Raw genomic sequence first — 24,661 nt, 5'->3', positions numbered from 1 at the left:
ATGTGGACTCTAAAAAATAAAACAAACTAGTGAATATAACAAAAAAGAAACAGACTCACAGGTACAGAGAACAAGCTAGTGGTTACCAGTGGGGAGAGGGAAGGGGGAGGGGCAAGGCAGGGGTAGAGGATTATGAGGTACAGACTATTATGTAGAAAATAAATAAGCTATGAGGATATATTGTACAACACAGGGAATATAGCCAATATTTTATAATAACTATAAATGGAGTATAATCTTTAAAATTGTGAATTTTTGTTGTACATCTGTAACTCATATAATATTGTACATCTGTAACTCATATAATATTGTACATCAACTATACTTCAATTAACAAACTTTTAACTTAAAATAATCCCCAAAGAACAACAACAACAAAATCCCGTGCTTCTTAGCAGATAAGTAATAAATGTCTGTTAAGCTGACCGAAAAAGCTTGAAAAATTAATAGTAAATGTTTTCCTTATATCAGTGAAAGATATTATTTGCAATTTAATATCTAATATTTAGCAAGATGATTGGTTTCATATCCAGTGATTTTTGTTCTTTCTCCTTATTTTACTAAAATAGAAAATACTTCATAATTAGAGTTTGTCAGGAGTGGCAGCAAGCGTGTGATAACTCTGTTAGTTCAGAAAGTTGGATGATTCAAATTGAACCTATGTCCAGAAACGATGGTGTGATTTTTCACCTGAAGAATAGAGCCAGTGTTTCATCAGATGCTAAGTCTACAAGTCTATGAGGACATTTTCCTCAAATTTGCCCTTCAGTCTTCTCAAAGAATCTCTAAAGTTTATTCTCAGTATTCAAAATAAACATGTTTTGTTACTGAATGAGAGGATCAGGAAAATCAAATAACTAACTACACTGCTGACATTTGCCACTTGAAACCATGGAGCTGCTCCTTGCTTACGTTATCTGCATGGAACAGGAATGCTTTAGTTTCGTTCCTCAGTTCACAAGGTGGTGTGAGTGCCCTTGACAGCCAGAGTATTTCTGGGGGGAACAACTAGTCTATTTCTTTGCAGAACATGCTGCCCATTTCTTTGCCCATTTCTTTGCCCATTTCTTTGCAGAACATGCTGAGAAGACAAATGCACAGGGACTGTCATTTGATTATACTCACATTTTAAACTATTGATATTTCCTACAACCCTGGGTTAAGATGAGGAGGCATATTGGTGTGTGTCATCCTTTGTAGTGAATAAAGCTGTGGGTGTTTTGGCATAAAGGTAAAACTACTTTTATTTGTGTAGCACTTTTATTTATGTCCCTCAGTGGAAACATAGCTGTTTATTCTATCAGTACTGATCCTAAGGCACCTTTTCCAATGTTCATAACAGCTTGCAAAAATAAATGTTAATTAAATGAAACACTCTTTTATTGATGGGGTTTTTGGTAAGAGACAGAACCAAGAGTTTTTAAGTACTTCTTTCTCAAATATGTTCTACTCATGTGCTAATTGATATGCCTACTCTGTGCATCATTGATTTCACCAGTGAAACAAAATACATACTAGTGGCATGTGATTAAAATTATTCTTCCATGTTGCATGCCATTGATGTGTGATGCCCAATAGAGGCATTAATAAATTTGCCAATACTTGCATAGCCCAATTTTCCTCTGAGCATTTTATTTGTGATTAACCTCGTGGCTGGTTTATGGGTTTTTTGAAAATAGAGTAATCTTCATTTGTTTTGTATGAGGAATGCAACTTGGCGTAATGCTTCTGTAGTTTTGGGCTATTTTCTGTCCTTAGTGACAGAATGAGCCAATTTCATACTGGAAAGCATTATTTTGTACTTGTTTTGGAAAAATTTAGGATGTTTAGTAGGGAGGTTGCTGTGCAATTTTTGAAAGTCAATTTGAAATGATGTGAAAGCTTTGACTACTTCAAGCCACTCTTTGATAAGGGTTTATGACAGGAACACACTTAGAAATGAAATAATTGTCCAATATAATCTAATTCTTAGATATTCCTTGGCAGTTGACTGGACCTCCTTCACTTGTGTGAAATCATCCTCATTGTATATTCATATTTCTATAGTAGAATGAGGTTCACTGTTTATATTTAAAATATTATTGTGAATTCTAGTATTTTTGTTGCTGTTTTCATTACACATTTATGACTTAATGAGCACTTTTTAAACAATTGAAGTATAGTTGATTTACAATATTGTGTTTGTTTCAGGTGTACAGCACAGTGATAATTTTTGTTCAGATTTTTTTTCCATTATAGGTTATTACAAGACCTTGAGTAGTGTTCCCTGTGTTTTTTTTTTTTAACATCTTTATTGGAGTATAATTGCTTTACAATGGTATGTTAGTTTCTGCTGTATAACAAAGTGAACCAGCTATACATATACATATATCCCCGTATCTCCTCCCTCTTGCATCTGCCTCCCACCCTCCCTATCCCACCCCTCTAGGTGGTCACAAATGTTCCCTGTGTTACACAGTAAATTTTTAAAATATTTATTTTAATGAAGCGTAGTTAATTAACAATGTTGTGTTAATTTCTGCTGTACAGCAAAGTGATTCAGTTATTTGTATATACAATCTTTTTTATATCCTTTTCCATTATGGTTTACCACAGGATATTGAATATAGTTCCCTGTGCTGTACAGTAGGACCTTGTTGTTTATTCATTCTATATATAATAGTTTGCATCTGCTAATCCCCAAACTCCCAATCCATCCCTCTCCCCCACTTTGGCAACCAGAAGCCTGTTCTCTATGTCTGTGAGTCTGTTTCTGTTTCGTAGGTAAGTTCATTTGTGTCACATTTTAAATTCCACATATAAGTGATATCATATGGTATTTGTCTTTCTCTTTCTGACTTACTTCACTTAGTATGATAATCTCTAGGTCCATCCATGTTGCTGTAAATGGCATTATTTCATTCTTTTTAATGCCCGAGTAGTATTTAATTGTTTATATGTACCACATCTTCTTTATCCATTCATCTGTTGATGGACATTTAGGTTGTTTGCATGTTTTGGCTATTGTGAATAGTGCTGCTGTGTACATTGGGGTGCATGTATCTTTTCTAATTAGAGTTTTTGGCTTTTCTGTATATATGTCCAGAAGTGGGCTTGCTGGACCATATGGTAACTCTATTTTTAGTTTTTTAAGGAACCTCCATAGTGTTTTCAATAGTGGTTGCACCAATTTAAATTCCCACCAACAGTGTAGGAGGGCTCCCTTTTTCCACATCTTCTAAATGAGCACTTTTGAACCATCTATTCATTTGTATGAACTGGGGATAAAACACAACACATTAGTAATAGTGAAAAATGTAAATTTTATTAACAAACAGCAACACACAAAGGTGTTAAAATACATTAGCAGGGACCATCTGCACCAAGTACTGCCTTTAATAGTGTGGAACATAGCACTATTAAGTTATTAAGTACTGGATAGGAAACAGTTAAGATGATAGTCTGTACTAGACCAGTTGCCTTTGTTAATGATATATAGTTCAATTAGAAAATTTAATTAAGTCCCTTTGAATGTTCATAACAGTTTGAATCTAACAGTGAATTGTTTTTAACATATGATGATAATAAAAATAGTAATAATAACAACAAAATAGAATATAATAGGATTGTTGTAAAAAGTCCAAATTGGTTTTGCATTTCAAATTTGTAAGGTATATGGGTATAAAACTATTTCTCCCAAACTGCCACATCACCACTGGACCACTTGACTGATTGATTGCCTAAAAACCCAATACTATTAGGTCCTTTAATGACATCGTAGGTTATGTTGTGCCTTTTAAATGGAAGATTTTAAAGATTCATTCTTTAACATTGAGTACTAACCACATACCAACCACTTTGTTAGATGCTGGAGATATGAAGATGAACAAGGTACAGTCCCTCCCCTTAAGGAATCAGCTCACAGTCTACCGGAGAAGACAGAAATATAAACAAATAGTTATAATTCATTGTGCTAAGTGCAGTGCTAGAGATACCCAGTGAGAGCACACTATGGTCCATGGAAATCATAAGCACTTCAGAGTGGCTGGAGCATAAATTATAAGGCAGAGAGTGGTGAAAGGTGAGACTGGAGGAGTGGGCAGAAACCAGATCCCACAAGGCTGAACATGGCTGGTGAGGAAGCTTGGAATTTGTCCTTTGAGCCTCAGGGATCCACAGAGTGGTTTTAAACAGGGCAGGACAAGGTCAGGTTTATATTTTAGGAAGATAATTCTGTTGGTTGTGTGAAGGATGGACTTGATGGAGACAAGCTTAGAAGCAGGGAGACCAATTAGGAGGTAAGATATAATGAATGCTTAGACCAGGGCATGGCAATTAAGTGTGACGAGCTGGTGACAAATTCAAGAAATATAGGAGTTAAGATTATCAGGGTTTGGTGACTGAGCAGATATGGGGGTGAAGGTTGGGTTAAGGCAGAGTTGAGTGTGTTGATTAGTTTTCTAGATTGACTATCTGTGGTGGTACCATCAATAAAGAGAGGGATTGAGTTCATGGGGAGGAGCAGGTGGGACAGAGTAGGGTGTGAGGAGAAAAGGTTTTAAGTTTGGTACAAGTTGAATTTGAGTGCCTGTGGAAATACCTAGTTAGATATAAGAATCAAAGCTTGAGGGTATAAATGTAGAAGTCAGCAGAGTAGATGACTAAACCATGAGAGTGTGGATGAGTTCACCTAATGAGAGGATGTTGAAAGGGCATTTTAAAAAGCAAGTTAAAGAAGAGGAGTCCTGTGAAGGAGACAGTGAAGGGATGGTCCCAGAGGTGGGGTGAGGACTGTGGTAGTGAAGTGCTCCAGAAACAAAGGGAGCAGAGAGTTTCCAGGAGAGAGTGATCGATGGCATCAAACCCAGCAGAGAAAAACTAGACAATGTCCTTTGGATTGACAAAGATGAATGCATGATGACCTTGTGACAGAATAGTTTCAGAAGAGTGCTGGGGGTAGATTACTGTGGTTCTAGAAGTAAGTGGAGAGGAAAAAGTAGAGAGAGAGTTTCTCCCTTAAGCCATCGTGGTCACTATTAGATTTCCTAGCCACAGAAGTTGAGAGATAACAAGTTTGAGCGTATTCACTGTGTGAGTGAGTGAAGCGAAGAGAGGTCAAGTTCATTGGAGTTGACAGGTACAGGAATTGTGGGTCTGGTCACCTACATGGGACTTTGAAATTATCCTAGATAAAGGTGAGGCCTGGGGAGGACAGAGGCTATGAATCAGGGGCTAAAATCTTCAGCAAATAAGGAGTAACCTGGAAGCTTGCAGGTTACAGAAACAAAGAGGAAGTAGAAGGAGACATAGCCAGATGGCATGAGCTTTACAGGAGCTCATTCATGGTTTACATGAATATGGAAGAACAGTGTTCTAGACGTAGGAATAGGGAGTGAGGAATCTGATGACCCAATGCCCAGCCCCGAGGTGGAGTGTGCAGGAGAGTGATAGTAGTACCCAGTGGGGAAGCAGGATACTTGGATTAGTTAAGGCCCAAGGCTACAGGGAATACTCTGCGAAGTAGGCAGGATATTGTCAAGTGTTGGTCTTAATCATGGAATAGAAGTTCCAGAGGGTACCGTGAGTGGTAAGATAAGAAAAATAGTAGAGGAAAAGCAAGGGCAGGGAGAGGAAGCCCTGGGCAATGTGGGGATTAGAATGTAAAAGAGAGTATAATTTTGGGTATATGACAAGGATGTAAAGTGTGGTGGAATTCACTGGCCTCAAGATTTCAGTAGATCTTTGGGATAAAGTTGCTTTAGGCGTTCCACAGGCACCTAAAAAATCAACTGATAACCACTGGCTGGTTCCAGTCAGGGATGTGTGGCTCCTGTGACCATATTCTTCCAGCATGACAGAATGAGGTTAGGTGGGCATTTCCATGAAGCAACACCATAATTGTTCAAGATTTTAGCATCGGACAGAGAGTTAAAAATTGGGTTTTAGTCCTAGCTCTGCCTTTGACTTCCCTTGTGGTCTTGGGCAAATCACCTACCCTTTTAAGACCTTACTGTCTTCATTTTAGTGAAGGGTAAAGAGTTTCTGAAATGGTAGGTTGATCCCATTTGTTCTCTGGTTTTCTTCCACTAGATGTTGTGGTTTTGGTACCATTGTGGTACCATTACAGCACTCAATAACCTTTCACTGTAATCTCCACCGGGATGTACCACCTTTCAGGCAAAGCCACCCACATGTGCATCAAGTACGGCCTATCGCCTATGACATTCAGGAAGGACTGTGTCCTCAGAGCCTAAACACATAGGGATTTTTGAGTGTTCTGCCCACCTGACTTCAAAGGATGGCCCTTCAGCCAGCCAGCCAGCCCTCCCTGACTGTCATTCTGGCCATTTCTTTTTGTCTCATTTTCTTCTTTTGTGTAATGATGAGCTTTATTATCCAAAGGGCTTTAAAGTAGTTTCATAACTAAAAGCAAGAAATATTTGTAGTGAAGGAAAATGCACGTGCCTCATTTTTTTGAACACTCCTATCAGGAAATATTGCATGTGTAGTAGAAAGAGCATGGAGTTCGGGACTGGGAGGCCTGGGTTTAATGTACTTGTGACCTAGTTCAGAGGTGGATGCTAATTGTATCAAGGGTAATGATGTTTAGAACAGTATTCGCTCGAATTTGATGGGGGCATCTGTTGTGTTTACAGCTTACATTTGGATATGGATGGCTCTGGGTGAACGTGATTGTAGATGAGTGTGTGTTCAGGGATGTCTACTTGAACATATTTGTGTGGATAGGGAGGGGAGAAGGTAAACCTATTGTGCTCATAGCTTTTGTTCTCCATCTTGTTATTATGTTTCCTGGCAACAGTAACTTTGATAAAAGAGATCTCTCCAAGCCTAAAGAGGCAACAAACTAAAGAATGAAAGAGGAGAGAATATAAATAGCACTGGGGATCAACATGGATTTCCGTTAGGTGTTTTCAGAGCTGCTAGACTCAGTAATTGGATTTTTTTGTGTGAGGCTTTTAATTGATTTATTAAGAAAAATAGGATAAAATAAAATTAAACAGATAAGGCAGCCAAGCTCTGGAAATGGAGAGATGACTCTATTTGTAAGTTGAATAAGTAACCATTTTTCCCCCTGATTCTAAGACCACCTCGAAGGAACAAAAGATATTGTAGACCACATATTCTTAGAGCATCTACCTGGCCACTGTGAAAATTTCCACCAGAATATAAGCTAAGAAAAATGCTAGTTTTCATGAGATATTGAATAGGCCATCCCCTAATAACAGCAATAGAAATTAACGTATAAAAATCATTAATATAAGCATAAACATTCTTAACATACCTCTTGCATTCAAACATGCAAACTGGTAGGACACCAGTTTGAGAACAGCAGCCCACACTGATCTAGGATTCTAGAAGATGAGAGAGAAGGTGTGGGAAATCCAGTCTTATTGGGCCTGAATTCCTTGTGTACAAGAGGATGGTAGCAATGAGATTTCCTATATGCAAAGGGAAAAGAGATTCCTGCAATTCCCACTTAATGGAGTGTGGCGTCTGTTATTTGTTTTATTTGTTTAATATCAATTTTAAATGCATGTTACTAGGACCTTGAAAGGGGTTACGGGTGTATGAATGCTGAAGCAATTTTTAAAATTCTACTGCCCAATACTCTTCTTCTTTTTAAAAATATTCTTTTAAAAACAGTAAACTTTGGGAGGAATATAGAATAGATTCAAATATCTGCAAAAAATACACACCAGATAAATCAGTTGAAGTTGATGATGAGCATATGTGTATGTGTGAGAAACTTCTTTGAGTTAAGCAAAATGATAATGAGACTATTTTAAATGTTTATCATACTTTGTAGTTTTCAAAACATTTTCATGTATATTTTTTCATTTTTTTGGCAGGTAAAGAGGATTGGCATTATAATCCCATTTTATATGTGAAGAAATTGAGAGGATTTGACCAACCTCCTAGAATCAAGCTCATAGATTTGACCAAGCTCTTAGAGTGGCAGATTGGATGAGAATCTGGCTGTTGACTCTCAATCTAGTGGTCTTCCTAATACTTTAAACTGGCTACAAACATAGCATTGAAAAACTCAATATTTATGAATGAGTCAACTTTGCTTGTGTACGAACATATGTGTTTATCCAGGAATGCCTTTAAAATGTCAGTTCTAAGAGTGATATGCAAATATTTGTCCATCTAGTGCAGATTCTGCAAAGAAAAATATTTCTCAGAAAACAAATTTTACCAAACAAATTATGATACCTTTGTAGTTAAATAAACAATAGACATTGACATTCGTATTGTCATAATAATCTAAGATGTTTTCAGAAATGGTTGCTTGTACTTTTACCATGCTCAGAAAACAAGATAGCACCTCCTATATTTAGGAATTCAAAAAAAAAAAAAAAAAACAACCCAGCTTGGATAGTTAGAAACAAAGCAACCTTCCCTAGAAAAGGGGAATCAACTCTGCCTGCCAGCAACACATGTGGTATTGGTTGTGGACTGGCTTCCCTTTTCTATTAGTCTATGCTGGACTCACGTTTGCTGGCCTTGTACCTAATTTTGAGGGGTTTCATGAACATCATTAACCTCATATAATGTCTATGAAAGTGATGAGAAGGAGCATTCTATTACGCTAATTCTTTTTTTTAACATCTTTATTGGAGTATAATTGATTTACAATGGTGTGTTAGTTTCTGCTGTATAACAAAGTGAACCAGCTATACATATACATATATCCCGATATCTCCTCCCTCTTGCATTTGCCTCCCACCCTCCCTATCCTACCCCTCTAGGTGGTCACAAAGCACCGACCTGATCACCCCGTGCTATGTGGCTGCTTCCCACTAGCTCTCTGTTTTACATTTGGTAGTGTATATATGTCCATGCCACTCTCTCACTTTGTCCCAGCTTACCCTGCCCCCTCCCCGTGTGCTCAAGTCCATTCTCTACATCTGTGTCTTTATTCCTGTCCTGCCCCTAGGTTCTTCAGAACCAATGTTTTTTTTTTAGATTCCATATATATGTGTTAGCATACGGTATTTGTTTTTCTCTTTCTGACTTACTTCACTCTGTATGCAAACTCTAGGTCCATCCACCTCACTACAAATAACTCAATTTCGTTTCTTTTTATGGCTGAGTAATATTCCATTGTATATATGTGCCACATCTTCTTTATCCATTCATCTGCTGATGGACACTTAGGTTGCTTCCATGCCCTGGCTATTGTAGATAGAGCTGCAATGAACATTGTGGTACATGACTCTTTATGAATTATGGTTTTCTCAGGGTATATGCCCAGTAGTGGGATTGCTGGGTCGTATGGTAGTTCTATTTTTAGTTTTTTAAGGAACCTCCATACTGTTCTCCATAGTGGCTGTATCAAGTTACATTCCCACCAACAGTGCAAGAGGGTTCCCTTTTCTCCACACCCCTTCCAGCATTTATTGTTTGTAGATTTTTTGATGATGGCCATTCTGACTGGTGTGAGGTGATACCTCATTGTGGGTTTGATTTGCATTTCTCTAATCACTAGTGATGTTGAGCATCCTTTCATGTGTTTGTTGGCAATCTGTATATCTTCTTTGGAGAAATCTCTATTTAGATCTTCTACCCATTTTTGGATTGGGTTGTTTGTGTTTTTGGTATTGAGCTGCATGAGTTGCTTGTATGTTTTGGAGATTAATCCTTTGTCAGTTGCTTCATTTGCAAATATTTTCTCCTATTCTGAGAGCTGCCTTTTCATCTTGTTTATGGTTTCCTTTGCTGTGCAAAAGCTTTTAAGTTTCATTAGGTCCCATTTGTTTATTTTTGTTTTTATTTCCATTTCTCTAGGAGGTGGTCAAAAAGGATCTTGCTGTGATTTATGTCATAGAGTATTCTGCCTTTGTTTTCCTCTAAGAGTTTTATAGTGTTTGGCCTTACATTTAGGTCATTAATGCATTTTGAGTTTATTTTTGTGTATGGTGTTAGGGAGTGTTCTAATTTCATTCTTTTACATGTAGCTGTCCAGTTTTCCCAGCACCACTTATTGAAGAGGGTGTCTTTTCTCCATTGTATATTCTCGCCTCCTTTATCAAAAATAAGGTGACCAGGGCTTCCCTGGTGGCGCAGTGGTTGAGAGTCCGCCTGCCAATGCAGGGGACGCGGGTTCGTGCCCCGGTCCGGGAAGATCCCACATGCCGCGGAGCGGCTGCGCCTGTGAGCCATGGCCGCTGAGCCTGCGCGTCCGGAGCCTGTGCTCCACGACGGGAGAGGCCACAGCGGTGAGAGGCCCGCGTACCGCAAAAAAAAAAAAAAAAATAAGGTGACCATATGTGTGTGGGTTTACCTCTGGGCTTTCTACCCTGTTCCATTGATCTATATTTCTGTTTTTGTGCCAGTACCATACTGTCTTGATTACTGTAGCTTCGTTGTATAGTCTGAAGTCTGGGAGGCTGATTCCTCCAGCTCCATTTATTACTCTAATTCTTATTGGCTCTGAAGAAAGTAAAGATGATGAAAGGTGAAGAGATAATGTTGAATTCTTCAAGTTTGCAAGATGACTTATTTAACACCAGGAAGTTTCTGAAGGACGAACTGCAAATCATGTAGTGCATGCAAACCACCATCCCTGTGCAGTTAACAATACACAACAATAATGAAAGAAAAGTGACTGAAGATGTGGAAAAACTTTGGGGTTTATTCTTTAAGAAGGGATCAGTATTAAAAATGGACACCGATTAGCCTAATATTAATTTAGAAGAAGGTGAGAAGAAGGCTTGGTCTGGTGAAAATTGATGGTTTCACAGACTTTAGGACTGTTCTCATCAGCAGATCATCCACATGAGGAGTCATTGGTGAGTGTCTGATGGATTGTCAACTCTTGGGGAGTCATTAAGGAGGGGGTTTTACCTACCACTACAGCTGTGTGTCTTAGAAAAAGATGCCCAATTCTAAGAAATATCAGTGAAAAGAAGAGGAAGATGACTGGTACCGAAGCTTTCACCTACCTATCCCATTTGGTGGAAACACAGAGAGAGACTGCAACCTTAAACAAGTCACTTGGACTTATAACCAGCCTCTTGGTACCTAACTTTTATATAATACATTTTGAGTTCTTCATATGGTTAGGTTTTAGGTAAAACATGGCAAGTTGATTTCACAAATTTCATTTTACCCAGTAATTTTAATATCTAGCCTGGAAAATCTTTAATCAGAACAATTAATGGGGGTAAACTATATTAGTCTGAATTTCATCATCTGGCTTTGCACATTTCTGCAAATAAAGACTTGGTGATAAAGACATGGTTAATGAATATATTGGCCAAAAGGAGGACCAAGAAGAGAATAAGATGAAAAGTAAGTGATCTAATGACCTGAATAGCAATTGTGGTGGTTGGCTGGCTGGTGGTAGTGGGGCAGGTGCAAAGAGCCAATAGAAGTTCCATTCCACTTGGTTGGTCTACTTAGAGGCAGACCTTCCATTAAATATCCATTAATGAGAAGAACTTTAGTGCATGACTAGTTAGTTTCTCATAGAGTGAGGTTGTAATGTGAAAGCCAAAAAAAAATCATGTAGTGCAATCAAGAGAGTGACATTTCATCATAATCACAGGTCCCACCCACACTCAAGGGCAGAAGATTATACCGCGTGCGTACACCAGGGTAGGGAATGTTGGGGTCATTTTAGAATTCTGCCTACCACACCAACTCTCCACTTTATTACTTTTCCTAATTATGATGTTAGGACATACTGTTAAGTTGTGAGATGTCACAAATAATATGTTACTGGTAAAGTACTGGAATTTACCATTTTCTCCTAAAAGGAGCAGATTTATGGTTATCCCTGAATGATGTCACTCCCTTTCACTGGCTCTCCTGAAAGAAACAGAAATGGATGGAGTTACTTAAGTCCCCTGTGGTAGGCTGAATAATGGCCTCTCAAGATATCCACATCCTAATCCTTGGAGCCTATGACTATTACCTTATATGACAAAAGGGATTTTGCAGATGTGATTAAGTTAGGATTTTAAGATGAGATTTTCTAGGATTAGCTGGGTGGGATTTAAGTGTAATCAACAATGTAGGAAGCCAGAGGGAGATTTAACTGCAGAAGGAGGTGTGACAAGCAGGAGGTTGGAGTGATCAGAGGAAGGGGTCATGAGCTGTGTAGAATGTAGGTAACCTCCAGAAGCTAGAGAGGCAGGGAGACAGATTCTCCCCTCGAGTTTCTAAAGGAACCGTCCCTACAAACACCTTAACTTTAGCCCAGGGAAACTGATTTTGGACCTCTGACCTCCAGAACTGTAAGAAAATAAATTTGTATTGTTTTAAGCCACTAAATTTGTGGTCACTTGTTACAGCAGTCCTACGAGGCTAACATGCCCCCTAATAACTCCACAAAATTCTAGATACGGTGTCACCCCACATGTTTGTTAATGAGACAGCTGTGATGTCTACTTTTTTTTCTCACAATGCACTGAGACTATTTGGAGACACAGCTGGAAGAGATGGGGGATAGCTCTAAGAATCAAATGTGACTGGGGTGAAAGATTAATATTGTGCTATTGCAGGGAGGCAGTAGACCTTTGAACAAGAATTGGTCATGATAATCGAAAGGAAAATGAAAGCAGGAAGGGATTAAAAAGAGAATAAAAGATTAAAAAGAGGAGATGAAGATGAGGGGAAAAGAGAAAAGAGGTGACTGAGAAGTACAATTTGGCCGCGGAGACTCGCTTTGTAAATAGCTGTGACATGTGGCCTCCATCCGGAGGACTGGTGGCTCAAGACTGGACCTCTGGGAGCCAAGAGACCTGCCCGAGGTCAGCATCATGAAGAGCCCTTCTCCAGGGCTCAGTGGGGATGTCACAGGAGCAGCTTGCCACAGCTTCCCATGGCTTCACCTGCTGGGCGTCTGGAACCCCAGATCTAAGGATCCCTACTTTCCCTTTAATCAGTTTTATGGAGGAAAAAGTATTGAGAACTTTTAATTTCACCAAACCTAATTAGTTTTCAAAGTACCTACAATAGAGTCCTACACAGGGACTCTGTTGTAAAATTATGGGCTGTAAAATTGCAAAACAAAAAGCTCACCAAACGGTTCTCTACATTTATTTTTTAACTTGCAAAAACAAACAGATGTGTGAAGTGAAGGGCAGTGCAGCCACTTGAATGAAATGAAGAGGGGAGTGTATGTACAGTGTTTTTGGAACCTTAGATGTCTCAGGGAATTTCTGTAGGGCTAAGGTGCTGACTTGAGGAACTCTTATTTCCTCAAGCCTATTCCTTTTCCCAGTGTAGTCAGGCCCTCTTATGAAGCTGAGCCTGCTACCTTGCTGAAGACAGGTCACTCAGGTGAAGGTCAAGTGTCCGAAGAGGGAGAGACCCTGGGCTGGCCCCTCTTGCTTCTTCCTGTGGGCGCAAACACCCTCCAGGCAGCCCCTGCATTTAACGGGCTGCACAGAAGACTGTCAAGCTGATTGGTTACTGAAATTTTGGTGTAGTCCCACATGTAATTGTAACCACTGGGTTAATGTGCTTATATTAGCACTAATTAAAGATATATGTCCTAGATAAAGCCTCTGTCTTGAGAGCCCATAAAAGCACAGCAAGCCTTTGGAAAAGCAGTTTTTAAAATTGGCTATAAGCATAAAGCATTACTCTGTCTTGGGGTGACCTCCTTGACTGCCCCATGTAAGGTGCCTATTTAGTCAGCTCTTATTTGGTTATAACAAAAAGACCACATACTGGGTGTCTAAAACAACAAATATTTATTTCTCACCATTATGGAGGCTGAGAAATCCAAGATCAGGGTGCCAGCAGATTCGATTCCTTGTGAGGATCCTCTTCCTGGCTTGCAGACAGCCACTTTCTTGCTGGGTGCTCACATGGCCTTTCCTCAGGGTGTGCACATGGGAAGAGACTTCTCTCTCTTCTTCTCTCTCTTCCTCTTCTTTTTTTTTTTTTTTTTTTTTTTGTGGTACGCGGGCCTCTCACTGCTGTGGCCTCTCCGATTGCGGAGCACAGGCTCCAGACGCGCAGGCTCAGTGGCCATGGCTCACGGGCCTAGCCGCTCCACGGCATGTGGGATCTTCCCGGACTGGGGCACAAACCCGTGTCCCCTGCATCGGCAGGCGGACTCTCAACCACTGCACCACCAGGGAATCCCTCTTCCTCTTCTTATAAGGGCACTAATTCCATCACGAGGGTTCCACCCTCATGATCTGATCTAAAGCTAATTACCTCCCAAAGGCCCCACCTCTTAATAGCATCACATTGGGGTTAGGGATTCAACATATGAATTTGGGGGGACACAAACATTTAGTCAGCAGCACTTAGCAATGTGCCCATCCTGGTGAAGAAGTGCCCAAGTTGTTAATTCCTATTTTGTGTCTCATTGTATGTTCTACTAAAATCCTCTGACCCTACCTGCCCCACTGCTTTCATTTAGAAGCTCCCCTACACCCACAGTTGGCACTGGGGCCTGTTTGTTCTTAGCCTGGTGTACAGATTGGTTTTGCTGAGAAAAACCTGTATTTTCCTACAGCCTGTGTTCTGGTCACCTCATCGATCACTTTCTCCTAACCAACAGCCAGATGTGTCCAAAAAGTGATAAAGACTCCAAGAGTCTGAAGAAATCAATTGGTGGGTGGCTGTTCATTATCCTAGACTTACTTTCTGTTCATATCTTCCCTCTCCTGCTTTCTCCTTGGGCCAGCATAAACTTCAATTCATTCATTTCTGCTTCCCTTCTCACTTAGCAGTTATAGGCGATGGTGGAAGGTCCTCACAGCCCAACCCACTTCTCTAGCGATGTGTCACTTATTGACTCTGAGGGGAGCATCATGACCTACGTTTGGTTGGGTCAGCCTGAGCAAATAGCTAGAATCCAGTTAACATTCAGATTGGAAGAGGCTTCAAAGCTTCTATAAAATCTTGCCCCCCAGGTACCCAAATTGTCTCTTATTCCCGAACTACTTGAGCAAGGATGCCGCAGTTCTAATCACTCATTGTAAAGGGTGGTCAGGAAACGCCATGCTCCTCCCTCCGCCTTAGCCCTGCTTCCACTCCTCACTCTGAATCTTAACCCTCTGTCAGTCTGACCTCATGCTTATTCCTTTAGAATTTTATCTCTCTCCGCTGAGAACAGTTTCTGTGCTGTGTATGTGTCTGTCTCGCTGTCCTCCAATTGTTCTAAAATCCGTATCTGCTCATTTCACTCAGCTGTGTGAAATCCTTCAGTGGCCTTCCATAGCCTCAGGGTGCAGTTCAAACTCCTAAGCTGCTTTCACATCTGGTCCACCCCTGGCCGCCCCTCTGAACAGCTGTTTCCCGAAAAGTCATGCATTTCCAGACCTCCATGTCTGGGCACATGGTGTCAATTCTCCCCATCCTTCTCTGCCTCATTCTCATCCTCAAAATCTGGAGCCTGAACCCCAGCTTGAGTCTGCTGCCCCTGTTCCGTGGTGCTATCGCACCTTCCAGCAGAGCCCTGAGCCCCACTCAGCATGCTGGGGGCAGGTTCGTGTGGCTTTGGCCCCACTAGGCTTCTAGCCCTTATATTATGGAACTAACTGGGGTCAGTGGGCACGAGCACCCTCAGATAAGTTCTGTACTTTCCATCTTTACCTTAGGATATCACCGGCCACCTTGCTCTCCATTCTCAGAGTGAGAACCATCTTTCTAAAATTAATCGTGTACCTGGATTCTGGGCTCTTCGTGACCCTGTTCTGTAGGTTGTTTATATTCATATTTGTTCTCTCTCTCCTCTCTGTTTCTGTCTTTCTCAGGTTTCCATTCTTTCCTTCCCTTCAGTCCTAAAACACATGCTGTCTCCTTTGCCTGATCCTGCTGTTCCTTCTGTTTCCTCAGTTTTAGAATATGGGTAATCCTACTCTTTCTACTCTCACCCTACCCCACCCGCTTCTCATGCCGCTTTACAGTCTGATTTCCAGACTAACCACCTTCCTCAAATGTTTCCGTGTTTTGTTTCTTGATACGTTTATGGTATCCTTGAAAAAGTACATTTTAGAAAAAGAAAACACATTTTTCAGAATAAGAATCAAAGTTCTGATTTTGTATTTTATATTTTTATCTCTTTCTTTTATGACATTAATACGTTTACTTATTTTCTTCATTCTAGAATATACTTAAATTAGCTTCATACGTGGCACAGACAATAAATATGCCAGTGAAGTTTAAGATTTTCTGGCGGTTCTTTTTGTCCTCAGACTATACACTGCCCAGGATATACAGAGTAGTGCGTTCAAACACTGCTTGAAATTATTCTTTTCTCTGTGTGGTTATGGTATTAATTTGAGATAAAATTATGTTCGGTCATTTATGTTTTGTTCAATTATAGCATTTGCTTTTCCCCTTTTAAGATTACCTGTTAAATAAGTAAAACATTTACCGTGTTCAGAATTGAGAACCATATAGAAAGGGGTAACTAGAAAGTCCCAGCCCTGTCCTTTACAATCATCCCCTTCCATTTTATAGGTATGCATTTTCATAAGCTTTAGGTTTATCCTTCTGGTATTGCTTTTGCAAAAAGAAGCAAATATCTTATTTCCCACCCTTTCTTATACAAAAGGTAGCATACCCTATATACTGTTCTACACTTTGCATTTTCATTTAACAAAATATCTTGGAAAACGTCCTTTCATATCATATAAATCTTTCTCGTCCTTTTTTATGATTTACAGTACTCCATGGTATGGACATAGATAGTTTATTCGGTTGGTCCCTTATTGGTGGACATTTGTTTTGTTTCCAGTCTTTTACAAATAATGCTGCAATGAATAACTGTATTATATGTTGTTTTGTATTAGTGGAAGGAAATCTTCTAAATGGATTCATAGAAGTGGAATTGCTGGGTCAAAAAGTAAAGCATATATAATTTTGTTAGATGTTGCCAATGCATATGGAAATTTGTTACATATTCCTTCCATAGCGTTTAAAGCATTTTACATTCCCACCAGCAATGTACAAAATTACCTATTTCTCCAAAGCCTTGCCAACACAATGTGTTGTCAATATGATAGCTGAGAAATGGCATCCAAATGTAGTTGTTTTTCGTTTTTGTTTTTATAAATTTATTTATTTATTTTAGGCTGCATTGGGTCTTTGTTTCTGCATGCGGGCTTTTCTCTAGTTGTGGCGAGCGGGGGATACTCTGTTGCGGTGCACAGGCTTCTCACTGCAAAGGCTTCTCTTGTTGCGGAGCACGGCCTCTAGGCATGTGGGCTTCAGTAGTTGTGGCTCGTGGGCTCTAGAGCACAGGCTCAGTAGTTGTGGCGCGCGGGGTTAGTTGCTCTGCGGCATGTGGGATCTTCCCGGACCAGGGCTCGAACCCGTGTCCCCTGCATTGGCAGGCAGATTCTTAACCACTGTGCCACCAGGGAAGTCCCCAAATGTAGTTTAATTTCTTATTGTGAGAGTAAGCATTTTCCCCATATTTTTAAGGGCTATTTGCCTTTCTTATTCTATGAACTGTCTGCCCCTTTTTGGGGGAAGAGGGAGAGTGCATTATTTTCTATTGGGTTTTGGTCTTTCTCCTTCTCAGTGTTTTAGAGCGCTTTATACATTAGGGAGATTAGTCTTTTGTATAAATTGCAGATATTTTCTCCCAATTTGTGATTTGTCTTTTGACTTTACTTACAGTTTTTCTTTTTGTCATAAAGATGTTTCTTTAAGAAAATTATTTTAAGTTGTCAAATTAATCAGTCTTGTCTTTAATTGCTTTTGGATTTTAAGTCATAGTTAGAAAACTGTTTCCTACTTCTAGATTATGAAAGAACTCACTATCTTTTCTTCTAGTATTTGTATGCTTTTATTTTTTACATTTAAATCTGAATAATTCTGAATGGTTAGAATTATTCTAGTGTATGTTATGAAGTTTGGAACTAAAATGATCTTTTCTAAATGTTATCTAGTTGATCCAGCCTTATTATTATAAAATCTCTCTTTTTTTGCCCAGTGAGTTGTGATGCCATCTTTATCATATTCTAAATTTCCAGATGTACTTGGTGTATTTTTAATATTCTGTTCCATTTTTTTCATCTGTTCATGCTTAGTACCACTGCTTTAATCAAAGAAGCATCGTGGGTTGTTTTAAGAGCAATAGAACTATTTCCTCCACATTGCTCTTCTTTTTCAGGGTTTTCCTAATTGTTTTAGATTGATCATTTTTTATATGAAATTTAAAATCAATATATCAAATTCCAGAGTAAAATAAACTTGCTGGTTTTATTATTGGATTCATATTAAAGTTATACGTTAACTGGAGAAAGTTGATATCTTTATAATGTTGAATAGTCTTAGGTAAGATCAAGCAGTGTCTCTTCATTTGCTAGTTTTGGTTTCAAATTTTGGGGGCTCTTTGGAGGTTTAAACAGAGTGGCAGCATTTTCAATGGTTAAAGATACATTTTGGCAGTTGAGACTGTTCATATTATTTCAAGAGCAGACGTAGATATCAGAAATCTTATTAAAATATGGCAAAACTTATCATTTCTCATTTGATGATCACTAAATGATTTCAGAGCCTTAATTTGCACCGAATAAATGTAAACAAATGTGAATGATTTTCCCACAAGAGCTGCTACATCTGCTTGAGGATTAGGTAGGTTATTTATAGAATTGTTGCAAATATGTGACTTGCAACTAATTGTAGTGGTCCATTGACTTTTGGAAAGGATTCTTAGAATCTGTATGATTTTCAATGCTGTGGTTTTTTATTTATATGAACCAGCTCACAGACCAGAAAACTCATCAGTGAACTTGCTTTTCCCAACAGGGAGAATCTTGTCACTTATTTCATCAGGTAGGATATCATGTTTAAAATTTCTTACCTTTTATTTCCATAGGAAAGCTTTGTACATTTTAGTGAAATGACTGGTAAAACATGACGTTTTGACCAATTCTGAGTTTTTTATTTTTAGTTTTTTGAGCTCTGGTTTTAGATTGTGCTAGTGAAAATTTATGTTCAAACAATATGGAACAAAACCCCCCAACCAAGCACAAAAAACAATATGGAAATTTGGAAGTAAGTTTAGTTTCAGATTTTGTGTGTGTGTGTGTGTTTGGAGTAGGTTAGCTTCTCTATTTCTGAGAACAGGAGTGTGTTCCCAAAGAACTAGGGGCAATGCATGCTGAAACCAGGGGACAAGGACAATGCAAACACTGAAAATCAAACCAGGAGAAGTAAATTCTCACTCCAAGGGAGGAGGCAGGGTCAGAAATGGGGACTAAACCAAGAGGGTCAGCAGTCAATCAGATAGCCTGTTTTAGTCTATTTAGGCCACTATAACAGAATACCATAGACTGCGTGACTTCTAAACAACAAGAATTTATATCTTACAGTTCTGGAGGCTGGGAAGTCCAAGATCAAAGCACTGGCAGATTTGGCGTCTGGTGAGAGCCCACTTCCTTGTTCACAGACATCCTTGCTGCATCCTCACACTGTGGAAGGGCCCAGGTAGCTCTCAGAGTCTCTTCTATAAGGGCCCTAATCCCATTCATGAGGGCTCCACCCTCATAACCTAATCACCCCAAAGGCCCCACTTCCGATTACTATCACAGTAGGGATTAGGTTTCAACATGTGAAATTTCAGTGGGGGACACAAACATTCATTCTGTAGAACTGCCACTGGAATGGAAGTTCCTAAAGGGCCCCCAAGGAAGAAAAGGGTCCTAAATAATTGCATGGAACAGAGGGAGAATAAACATGTTAAAAGGCACAGGGTTTGGGCTGATAGTTCAACATTCAATCTAAAGGTCTGAAATAGTCATCTAGTTAAGGTGTGACATGAAGTTACCACTTCCTTTGTGAAACATGACTTTAACATTTTTTATGAAAAAAATTTGAATTGAAATCCTAGAAGCTCTCCAGTTGACAGCTAACTGATGTCTCTCTGATGTGAACTGATGTCAGGTTTCCTGCTGGGTGCACTGTTTATCTCACTCATAAAGGGTGTAGAGTGTTAAATGGAGATTGTCACAATCTTTTTAAAATAAACTTACTTATTTATTTATTTTTGGCTGCATTGGGTCTTCGTTGCTGGGTGCAGGCTTTCTCTAGTTGTGGTGAGTGGGGGCTACTCTTCGTCACAGTGTGCAGGCTTCTCATTACGGTGGCTTCTCTTTGTTGCAGAGCACAGGCTCTAGGCATGCAGGCTTCAGTAGTTGTGGCATGCAGGCTCAGTAGATGTGACACATGCGCTTAGTTGCTCTGCGGCATGTGGGATCTTCCCGGACCAGGGCTCTAACCCGTGTCCCCTGCATTGGCAGGCAGATTCTTAACCACTGTGCCACCAGGGAAGTCCCTGTCACAATCTTTTTAAAAAAAGATTTCTTTTTCAAAGCCTTGGTAAAGGTACAGTTTCTTAGTCATGTTGATACTAAAATAGAGTTTTATAATTAAATTATTCAAACACTTTTCATACTACAGGTAAAGTAACTTATACTATATAATCCCTGAAAATATTTACTGCCATGGCTACATTTTATCATGGTTGATAAGCTTTGCAAACTATTAAGATTGTGTGAAATTTTTTTTTCTTAGATAAGGAGGGTGTTTGGAGGCTTGCCATCTAGAGGTTATTAACTTCATTCTGTCACAGTTTGCCAAAACACTGAAATCCTGGGACATGTCAGGGATTTATTGGAGCCATGATGAACAGAATGCTCACAATCAGGACTATCTCAGAACCTCCTTAGGAGAGTTTCTCTTCTTCAGAGTAATGAATTGGTGCTAATTCCCTTGGTTGGTCCACCTGGTTCCTGCTTTCTAAATGGAACCAGTTTCTGGATATTCCAAAGTGCCCAGCATCGTAATAATTAAGAACAGAATTTATGTTTCATTTTCACGTGGGCTTTAGCATTGGGAAATGTAAATACATACAGGAGAGTAGAGTCAGCCAGGGATCTCCTGACACAGAGGAGCATCATCCTGAAATCCCTGTCAGCAAGCCGGTGGAAGTCGGCTTCTCTCGTCCATGCTGGGGCCAGCCTGTGTTCTGAGCCCTCTGATCGCTTAGATCCCTTTCTTCTCTATTGCCCAGCTTTAGCCTACTACAGGAGGTGTAGCCAGTGCCTGGAAAAAGATGGTAAATTAAGTCATTTTCTAATGAACATTCCAAAATTACAGATCCCAAAGGGGGTGAAATCTGTAGGAAAACACACCACATTGGGAACATTTGACCCTGTGTGTGTTTCAAACAGGCCATCTAACTCTCCTGTGTATATACTTGTAGCATAGCTATTTAGAGTTAAGGACATAACCCCTGTTTGGGCAAGAGGAAAAAGCTAACATGCTCTCTGGTATTCCCCTATGACCTTGTTTGCATTAGCAAACACATTTCTAAAACATCCATAGGGCAAAGATGGAGGCTCAAGATAAATCAAAAAATATGTTTGATTTTTAACTGCCTGAATTGATAACTGACTGGTTGACTTCGCAAGTGAGTGACTTTGCAAGCAAGTAACAGACTAGTTTTCAGCTTGTTTTGCAAAATCTTAGGATTATTTTTTGACGGCTACAGTCAGTGTGCTGGACTTCATTTTTGAAACATTGGCTAAGATTCTAGTCCCAGCTAGCAAGTAGGTGTCAGTGCTCTTACCATTTCCAGTTGATTGGTAGCAGCTGCCTGGAATGCAGTGTTGAGAAGGATTCTGAGGTCTTGTACTGGGCTCAGAGGTAAAGAGGGCTGTGGTAGATTTTCAATGTTCACTATGGTGAGAGTGGGGGAGTGGTAGTATATGTGCTTTATATGTACTCTAGGGCCATTTGGAAACTGTTCTCGAACAATAAACCATTGCCTTCAGGATTCTTTTCCCTATTTATCATAATATTAAAGTTGAGCAACCACATTGTTCTTTTTTCTTTTCTGGGCTGGCAGGAAATATTAGACCAGAAGAATAAGAACAGCATGAAATAAAGGAGTAAGTAGGTCCTTTCCTTGAGAATATATCAGTAGTTTATGGTTGCCCGGCAGGCTGAGTCTGATTATGTGGCCTTATGATACCCTTGGACCACAATACCAAAAGGAGACTGTTCAAGGGCAGATACAGCCAAGGGAGCAATTACGATCAAAAGTCTAATTAAGGGAGAAATCTGGAAATCCTTTCTTGGTCTTGGTCTTCAGTCACTGTGACATTTTAGAAGAGAAACATATTCGAGATGGAAGAGATGACTGGAAATGGCATCAAATCCTTCCTGTGATAAAATGCATGCTCAAAAAAAAAAAAAGTGCTACTCTGAGTCTGTGTTCTGAGCAAAACATTTCCATGTGTGAAATTGCAGTTGCTATGACAACCAGGGGCTGCAGCCCACTGACCCGTGTTCCTAAGGAAAACAAGAGTTGATGTTTATGGATGAGAATCCAGCACTGCCTTAGAGAAAGAGGGAGCCCAGCATGTGTTTAAGTGCCAGGTCTTCACCTTGTGCCTTGGAGGAAATAAGTTCTCTGATGCTCCATGATCATCTGCCTTTTGCGTTAGGCCCTCCAATTATCTTTAACTAGGTGAAGCATCGGGAAGAAAACACCTCAACTAGAACATCAGTTTGAGTGGAAAAAAATAAAATTTTAAGTAGACAGTTCACCTGAAATAGTTGATTTACAACTTCAGAGTGAGGAACACTGTCTTACTCTCTCTTGCTCTGGTATTCCAATTCTTGAAGAAATGGTGGAAACAAGGGTTTCTGACTCAGCAGTGCTTTCTTGTTTCTGGTCTTTTCAGGCTTATGTTTTCTTCATTGGTTTCATTCAAAGCAACATAACCTGTGTTGAACCTTGGAAGCTCTTGTAGGGGCAAATATTTACATCCAAAATGTGAATGTTGTTCAAGAGGAGGATAAACTAACTGAACAATAGTCTCAAATCCCAAATGTCTGTGAACAGACTCTTCCGCATCTCAGTTTGTGACACCATTATCTAGTCAGTTGTTCAAGTAGGAAATCTAGGAGTCATTTTTCACTTTTGTCTTTCTTTCACGCTCCACGGGTAACCCATCAGCAAATACTATTGATTATACCTCCACAATACATCCCAAATCTACCCATTTCTCTGTTTCAACTCCCACCATGGTAGTTTTAGGACAGTCATCTCCTGCCTGGATGACTTCATGTTCTCCTAACTGGGCTCACTCTCACTACTCCTGTTTTTTACCATTCATTCTCCCCACAGCTGACAGGATGAGATATATATTTGAAATTAAACATTTTATTTTGAGATAACTGTTATTGACATGTAGTTCTAAGAAATAATACAGAGATCCCACGTACCCAGTTTTCCCAAATGGTCACATCTTTCATGATTTTAGTATAACATCACAACTAGGATATTGACATCTCTACATCAAGATACAGGACATTTTCATCACCACAAGGACTTTTTTTTTTTTTTTTTTTTTTTTCAGTACGCGGGCCTCTCACTGCTGTGGCCTCTCCCGTTGCGGAGCACAGGCTCCGAACGCGCAGGCTCAGCGGCCATGGCCCACGGGACCAGCCGCTCCGCGGCATGTGGGATCTTCCCGGACCGGGGCACGAACCCGCGTCCCCTGCATCGGCAGGCGGACTCCCAACCACTGCGCCACCAGGGAAGCCCCACAAGGACTTTTATAATGACAACTACTTCCCTTCCACCACAGACCTCACCTTAGCCCGTAGCAACAACTAATCTAGTCTTCATTTCCATAATTTTTGTCTTTTCAAAGATGTTATATAGATGGAATCATACTATTGATATATAGTATGTATGTCTAGAACTTTTAGCATTATTTTGAAGAGTGGTAATAGTGGACATGCTTTAATTGCTTCTGATCTTAGGGGGAAAGCGTTCAGTCTTTCACCATTAACTGTAATGTAAGCTGTAGATTTTTGGTAAGTGTTCTTTATCAAGTTGAGAAAGTTCCTCTCTATTCCTATTTTTGTGAGATTATCTTTAATGGGTGTTGAAAGTTGTTACATGCCTTTTCTTCACTGATATAATCATGATCTTTCTTCTTTAGTGTGTTAATCTAGGAGATCACATTGATTTTCAAATGTTGAAGTAGTCTTGGGAATGATGCATAATTATTTTTATATATTGCTGAATTCTGTTTGCTAATATTTGTTAAGGATTTTTGTGTATATATTCATGAGGGATGTTGCTCTGTAATTCTCTCTGTCTCTCTCTCTTCCCCTCCCTTCCTCCTTCTCTCCCTTCCTTCCTTTCTTTCTTTTTGTACATTCTTTGGTTTTTGATATCAGGATAACACTAGCTTCGTAAAATGAATTGGGAAGTGTTCCTTCCTCCTCTATTGAAGATTCTACAAGAGATTGTGTAGAATTGATGTTAAATTTTAAGAATTTGGTAAAATTCTCCAGTGACACTGACTGGGCCTGGAGATTTCTTTTGGGGGAAGTTTTTAAAGTACAAGCTAAATTTCCTTATTGGTTATAAGACTGTTCAGATGATCTGTTCCATATTGTATAAACTGTTGTAATTTTTGTTTCTTGAGGAGTGGGCCCATTCCATCTAAGTTGTCAGTTTTATGTGTATGGAGAAATTTCCTTACTATGCTTTTGATGTCTGCACAGTCTGTATTGATATCTCCTGTTTCATTCCTGATATTGGTAATGTGTGTCTTCTCTTTTTCCTTTGTTATTCTTTTTTTTTTATTATTTTTTTAAAATCATTTTTAGCTGCCTTGGGTTTTTTATTTTTTAACATCTTTATTGG

General features: G+C 39.5%; 1 protein-coding gene across 1 annotated transcript in view; it reads left to right on the top strand.

Annotated features, from left to right (window-relative positions):
- Window positions 1–22,829, top strand: part of LOC307182110 (G-protein coupled receptor 176-like) — a 55,490-nt gene extending 32,661 nt beyond the window's left edge. Inside the window, exon 2 of the mRNA XM_079913248.1 lies at window positions 19,302–22,829. Within this exon, the coding sequence (XP_079769374.1) occupies window positions 19,302–19,420 (119 nt within the window). The 3' untranslated portion in view covers window positions 19,421–22,829. The remainder of the gene's footprint in view (window positions 1–19,301) is intronic.
- Window positions 22,830–24,661: the final 1,832 nt, after the last annotated feature.

Source organism: Stenella coeruleoalba (genome assembly GCF_951394435.1).
Source record: "Stenella coeruleoalba genome assembly, chromosome: 2".
Lineage (NCBI taxonomy): Eukaryota > Metazoa > Chordata > Mammalia > Artiodactyla > Delphinidae > Stenella > Stenella coeruleoalba.
The sequence above is the reverse complement of the archived record's forward strand: the minus strand, read 5'-3'. Positions and strand labels throughout refer to the sequence as shown.